Source organism: Nicotiana tomentosiformis, chromosome 2, assembly GCF_000390325.3.
Source record: "Nicotiana tomentosiformis chromosome 2, ASM39032v3, whole genome shotgun sequence".
NCBI lineage: Eukaryota > Viridiplantae > Streptophyta > Magnoliopsida > Solanales > Solanaceae > Nicotiana > Nicotiana tomentosiformis.
Window position 1 is genome coordinate 88,671,578 of NC_090813.1, and position 7,036 is coordinate 88,678,613.

The 7,036-nt window shown below is 34.7% G+C and overlaps 1 protein-coding gene across 1 annotated transcript; it reads left to right on the forward strand.

Annotated features, from left to right (window-relative positions):
• Positions 1-809: 809 nt before the first annotated feature.
• LOC104120017 (calcium/calmodulin-regulated receptor-like kinase 2) lies at positions 810-5,929 on the forward strand. Its single transcript, XM_009631663.4, has 8 exons — positions 810-977; positions 2,078-2,465; positions 2,837-2,990; positions 3,887-4,013; positions 4,721-4,803; positions 4,886-4,957; positions 5,114-5,317; positions 5,418-5,929. The coding sequence occupies exons 2-8, from the start codon at positions 2,140-2,142 to the stop codon at positions 5,718-5,720; spliced, it is 1,269 nt and encodes a 422-aa protein (XP_009629958.1). The 5' UTR covers positions 810-977; positions 2,078-2,139; the 3' UTR covers positions 5,721-5,929.
• Positions 5,930-7,036: the final 1,107 nt, after the last annotated feature.

Sequence of the window (7,036 nt, forward strand, 5' to 3'; positions counted from 1 at the left end):
CTTGAATAGCGTTAAACCAGAAATTACTTAAAACATTATTTAAATCAAATTCATGTGAAAACGATAATTAAACTATACTATCTTTGGCTAGCGAGCATCAATTTCGTGTTGTGTTTTGCGCTCGTCAATCAACAGCTTTATGAAAATTCAAACGATATGTTGTAGTAGTACTTAGGTATCCACCATATAGGTTTGACAAAATTTCTTATTTAAGAATATTATTTTGGCCAAAAGTTTATAATGTATAGGAGTAGATGTTTTTTTATTTACCAAAATATACGAGCTAACAATTCATTAAACTATTTTAACTTTGAGTAAAATCCATTCATAACTTTGAAGGATAAACTTTTATGTCATACTCTCATAAATTTTGTATTGTAGTAATTTTTTTTTCAAGTGACTTTATTTTCAGTGTAGTAAATATTTTACGAGAAATCACTTAACTTTTTAAGAGAAGATGATCTCCTGAAACTATTAAAATACTCAATTGCATCACATTAGTGACATTTTTGAAAAAAGAATCTATATTTAAACTTTAATATGATTACATTTATTTAAAAAAAAAAAGGAGATGACCAAAATGGCATCCGGGGTAGGAATAGAGAATTGAAAAATCAACCAAAGACAAACAAGGAAAACCACGCAAATCCAAAGGCGGACTCGTCCAAGTTTTGTCAAACCCCTTACACACGCCCTTTAATGTGTCCTTAGCCACCCAAATCTAGTAATCCATGTTTTTGTACTACTACTAAACCCATTACTAACGTCTGTTCCTTTATAAAGTAAACCGCGTGCATTTGCTTTGGTCTATTATTCTCTGCACCAAAAGCAGCCAATCCAAATTGACACACACCCTTTACAGTTTCTTTGTCATAATTCAGTATTTCCTCATGTCCCGTCTCCAACAACCATCAAACTTGTTGGTTTTGTTGGAATCCCAGTTTCCTCCTTTGACACCTGCTATGTCAGCTCATTAGGTATGCTTTTCTTGATCTTCATTTTCTTTCTTTGTTTTGCTTATTCAGTTACTACATGTATTCTGTTCTTGTGAATTGATGGGGTTTAGGGGAAAAAGATCCTTACTTTCGTATGTTTGCTAGATGCGCGAACTGGGGTTTTAAAGTACTTTGATTTTGTTATGGCACCAGTAGAGGGAGTAGAATGAAAAGAATCGCGTGATCTAGTCTTTTACCGTTATTTTTGGACTGCACGCTCTCTTGAAAACTGAATTTATTGGTTTCTGTCTCATAAAAGAAAGCAAAGAAGACAGTACTGAAATTGTCTCCTATCGAGATAAGAATGAAGGATCATTGTAATTTGTTAGGCTAAGTAGCAGTTCTGAGTCTTTGTTAGCACATTGTCCACATGGAAACTTGAAGGTGCATTTTGGCCCCCGTGTTGGAGCTACAAGGTTTTGTTAAATAGGCTAATGTGATTTTCTATAGCCAAACTAGGGGACTCATTGTGGTCTTACACTGTTAGATGACATCAAATAAATTAGAATTTGACCACCGAGCAATGTATCTGATGCGAAGCCAAATGGGGAATAGGAGACGGATAATTCTTCAGGGGCTGTGGTTTATCTTACCTGATTCTTTTTGTCCTTATTTATTTTCATAGATATGTGTTTTTATTTTAATCTACTTCATAATCCTAAGTGAATGGATTTGCTGAAATTTCCATCCTTTTAGGGGTTTTACCCAAAGCAAAGAGTAGGAAATAGAAGCAACCACAATTCTTGGATCACAGCTAAAAGGGATAGGTGTGTGGAGCAATTTGTCTTCAGCTGATGCTCCCATACGCTTACCCAGTTCAATTGACAATGTGTAATTTTCTTCCTACTGTCAATGTGAACAATATATCAGTGGGGAGGGTACTCTCCTGCTGATGCTCGGTGCTCTCTACTTGCCAAATTTAATTGACAACGCGTAATCTTTCTTCCTTCAGCTAGTATGAATAATATTATATGTTCTGCTACGTTTAATATTTTTCTTCCTTACTTCAATCTTAATTTGGAGATTGATTGGAGAAGGTGCATTATTCACTTCCGAATGGATACTTACATTTGTTATGACAGCTAATCTCCATCCCAGTCTCGCAACATGGTCAAGTTTCTTGCTTTTGGGAAAAGATTGAAGAATGGTTCATAAAGCTGATTTAGTTATTATTGGCATCTGTGTCGGTGTGACTTTTGGAATTCTCATTGCATCACTTGTGTTTTTTGGAATTCGGTGGTACAAAAGACGTGCTCGTCTTCAGCGCCAAGCAAATGAGCGATGTATAGCAGCTCTTCCAATACGGACAAATGGACTCAATACAAGCGTTGATTTTAGTGCATCTCTGTCGAGTTCTGTTGCTATTAATACATCAGGATTTCCGGCCACAAATTCACAGCCCAGTTGGTGGAGTCACCCTAGTAAAGTTCACTTTGCTTCAGCATCTGGAATACCAAGATACTCTTACAAGTATGTAATCTACAGCTCTAAAGTTTAACATCTGTAGTGGGGAAATTACCTTGTATGTTCAACAGCTTTTCATGTTATTGTATTCTGAATAGTAACTAACGGAAACTCATCAATCATGGTTCCTCTTCTCAATGTCTATTGATTAGCTACTTGCCTTTTTTTTCCACTAATGAACCTATTGGTTTTCAAACATGATATTAATGTGTTAGGAAATCAGGATGTTGAAGAATATCTTGAATCTGTAATTGGATTTTATTTTTACTTCGCACTGTGAAAATAAACTTATTATTGGTTACATTTGTCTCTATGAATTGCCCATTAAATTCTTAACAACTGCCAACTGCTTGAGCTGGTCTTTTGTGGGACTCCAGGGACATTCAGAAAGCTACCCAAAACTTTACAACCATACTGGGTCAGGGGTCTTTCGGCCCAGTATACAAAGCTACAATGCCTGCTGGTGGAGTGGTTGCTGTGAAAGTTCTTGCTACGGACTCAAAACAAGGAGAAAAGGAGTTCTTTACAGAGGTGTGGATTGCTTGTTAACTTTTTGCCACGAATATACCACTACTGTGGCTTCCATGTTAAAAGTTCCCTTTTATTTTTGAGATTTATTTCCTGCCTTTAACATGCAAATGTTGTTCACATATATCATGAATTTTGTTCGAGGTATACAATATTTCACATTAGATGCATAAGGGTACCGAAAAGTGGTTACTCCACTAATTATGTTAGAACTTTGGGTTGGATACCTAGATTCTCTTACATGCATTGAGCTAGCTAACCGTTTGTAATTCTATTCCTCACGCGTGAATTCAATCGTTTAATTCATGTGTAGACCCTTAAATTGGATTGTATGTACGGGAGGGTATTTTAAAAATGCAATGCCTCACATCAGGTGTTGAAGGACATTCAAGACGGTTATAAAGATTCTGGGTTAATCTACTCATTACCGAACCTACCCATTATCTTAATGTTTTTGATTAGACACTCAATGTAGGTTCGCAAGTGTTGATGAACTATATCAAATTTGTACATTGGTCCTGAAAAATAGGTTTATCTATCTTATTCTATTATCTTGGCCCCTCTAAGAATTTAGTTCTGCATCTGCCACCTTATTTTGGGATAAAAAGTGGTATCTCAATTGAACCTTTTATCTCGTAAGGCAAAGATGATGTGAACTCACTTTAATGTAATGGATTTACTTGGGACATCTTTAGGGGAAGTTCCTATTTACAATAGGTAAGAAAAAGGCCCAAAAAAAAATACCATATAGTTTCTGAAAGTCTTTTAGAGTTTCTTCTAAGCATATTGATTTCCAACTCTCAGATAGTACAATAATGCATCTTTACACTCCTCTATTTGTATTTTTCAAGAATGTGATTGTTCTGGATCAAGTTCTGATTAGATTGGTGTTTGTGCAGGTAACACTTCTAGGTAGGCTTCATCATCGGAATTTGGTAAATTTGGTTGGCTATTGTGTGGATAAAGGACATCGCATGTTAATCTATGAATTCATGAGTAATGGAAGTTTGGCAAACCTTTTATACAGTAAGTGTATTGCTCCTTTTTGTTGATAATATTACTTTTATTGGAGATAACTATTGATCAGAAACTTCTAGATATTTTAATCTTCCTAGTTTCCCGCAGATGTTTATTGTCATACAAGATTGTTTTCCAGGCAGCTAAATTTAGAGGTGTAATTATCATTTAGTGAATAAGAGATATTTTTATTACTGGATAAATCTAAAGGATTCACTTATACTGAACCAAGAAGGTGTTTGCAAAGGTGTGATTTTGATATATAAATCAAGTAAGCAAAAGAAATATAAGAGAACATTGAACCTCGTCAACGAATTCTCATTGCCTTAAAAAATATCCTATTTCTTTCTCTCCCTTCATATTAACCGTAATAAGGGGCAGGCTTTAGAGTTTTTTTTTTTTTTTTTTCTAGTTCTCATATTACTTAACCTCCAACTTGCCGTCATCTCTGCCGCTACTATCGACAGTTATATCCATCCATGTATATGTTATACAAACTCAAACTTTTTTGCAACTGAACTGCCAATTCCCGTTGAATCATCACTTAAAAGGAAAGGAATCTGGAGTGGATGGTCAGTAAATAGAAAAGAATCTGAATGTTAATTGTCTCTACATTCAATGGAGCTTCTTGTTGTCCTTCTGTGTGGTTTCTCTATTTTTAACCTTTTGTCGACTAAGAAGAGGTGATGAAATTTCTTCATTCTGCACATGTTCAGGTGAGGAACACACCTTGAGTTGGGAAGATCGGTTGCAAATAGCCCTTGATGTTTCACATGGCGTTGAGTATCTTCATGACGGGGTAAGCTTACTAACCAATTTGCTTGTATTTTCCATGGTTACAAAACTAGTTACTTATTCTTTGTTCACATTTCTTCCAAAAGGCGGTTCCCCCAGTGATACATCGTGATTTGAAGTCTGCCAATATATTGCTAGATCATTCTATGAGAGCTAAGGTCAGTGGATCACGTGTTTATATCATGCTAATAGTGAATTAGTTGACAAGTGCAGACTTAATTTTGCTGCTATCGATGTCACTAATAAGTTACTTCCTCTGCATATAGGCTGATATCATTGTCTTTTCGAATATTTACCTCTCACTTTATAACTAGGTTGCTGATTTTGGGCTGTCAAAAGAAGAGGTATATGATGGCCGCAACTCAGGCCTTAAAGGTACATATGGCTACATCGATCCAGTGTATATATCCACAAGCAAGTTTACGACAAGGAGTGACATCTATAGCTTTGGCGTTATCCTTTTTGAACTGATCACCGCTATTCATCCACATCAGAACTTAATGGAATACGTAAATCTTGTAAGTTTCCATATCATCCCAACACAGACACTTACCTTTTATGTTTTCGGATGCAAATTTTACATTCTTATATTTGTTCTTGACTTCTTTATCTACCAAGGCGGCTATGAGCTCAGATGGGGTTGACGAGATCCTTGACAAGAAGCTTGTTGGGACATGCAGTCTAGAGCAAGTAAGGAGTCTTGCTGCAATTGCTCACAAATGCATACACAGGACTCCTAGAAAGCGTCCTTCCATGGGTGAAATTTCGCATGCAATACTGAGAATAAGACAGAGGCGCCTTGTCAAAGAAGATACCATGTCCTTTACAGGATACGACAGTTCAAGAATGGCAAGTAGGATAGAAAATCAGCAGGTTGAATTAAGAAACATGGCCAGCATAAATGAGAGAGAAGCAGAATGAGCACTTTGTCTTTCGTTCCTTGTTTCAACGCTTGAGCTTATTTTTGCAGCTTAAAAGATATAGGAAAGTCATCATGCAGAGTATTGAATCAACAAATTGGCATGGAATTGTGTTTTTGGATATGATTTAAGTTATATACACTAACAATGTAAAGCTTTTTTATACCATTAACTTAATTTAACAAATCGCAACATGTTTCTTTCTTTCCACATCATTAGTTCATGCTTATTATGATACTAGTTTCTCCGCACGTGTATGTTAAGCTATGTAATACATGATTTTGTAAAATAAAAATAGTATTATTAAACTAAGCTTTGAATAAATAATTATACATAAAAAAAGATAAAGTAAAAATTTCTATGAATGATCAATATTGATCGTCCTGTGATTACTTCTTTGTCGGGGTTTATCCGTTGGATATATAGGTACTAATATTAATAATTATTACTCTATGTCCCTTCAAACATTAGCAATTTTATTTATTGATCATGCCATTTTATCTATACATACATGCCAAGATATGTTTTTACCCCAAGATGGAAATATGTTGAATGGAAATTTGTTGCATTCTATACAAGGAAATTAAACATAGCAAAATCATGACAAACACGTACACAAAAAATCAGGTAAATCGAACAAAGTTATTAGTTATCGATTAATATTGTACTTTTGTCACAATTCGTATACTCATCACATAATAAACTTAAAGGAAATAAATGAAAATTAATTGTAATATTATATGTTACTACTTGATAAAGATGTACATAGTGATAGATCATTCAGATAATGTTATTTATACCTAAAAAATAAAAAGATAACCGACACACATGTACATATAATTATATACATGTGTGTTTACATGCATGTGCATCTATATATATTCATATATATTATATTGGGCAGCCATGTGCACAAGGTAATCCGCGTTCACGCAGGGTCCGGGGAAGGATCGCATCCCAAGGGGTGTAATGTGGACAACCTACTCTTATGCTAGCATAATGACTTATAATACTCTTTATGTAGTTTCCGAAAATATAAATTTTATTTTCAAAAACTTGAAAAATTTATGTCCAAATTCACAGTCAAAATTAAGTACTTTGACTCTCATACTTCAAACTATACTAATCTTTTTGTAACGGAGGGAGTAATAAATTTTACAAAACTCACAATAAATGGAGTTTTATACAGTAAAAACCTGATTTAATTGTTATTTTCTCATCATTTTAATTATGATGTCATCTTTTTGGCTATACAATGTCAAGACCACAAGTATCTTATATTGGAAGTGACGAAGGAATTTCCACAAGTATCAAACA

What these genes read in the sequence shown, in the direction of transcription:
- LOC104120017 (XM_009631663.4), top strand. Translation starts at nt 2,140, where the DNA reads ATGGTTCATAAAGCTGATTTAGTTATTATTGGCATCTGTGTCGGTGTG. An exon ending in TTTGGCAAACCTTTTATACA is followed by an intron (nt 4,014 to 4,720) that starts GTAAGTGTATTG and finishes GCACATGTTCAG; the next exon opens with GTGAGGAACACACCTTGAGT. An exon ending in TAATGGAATACGTAAATCTT is followed by an intron (nt 5,318 to 5,417) that starts GTAAGTTTCCAT and finishes TTATCTACCAAG; the next exon opens with GCGGCTATGAGCTCAGATGG.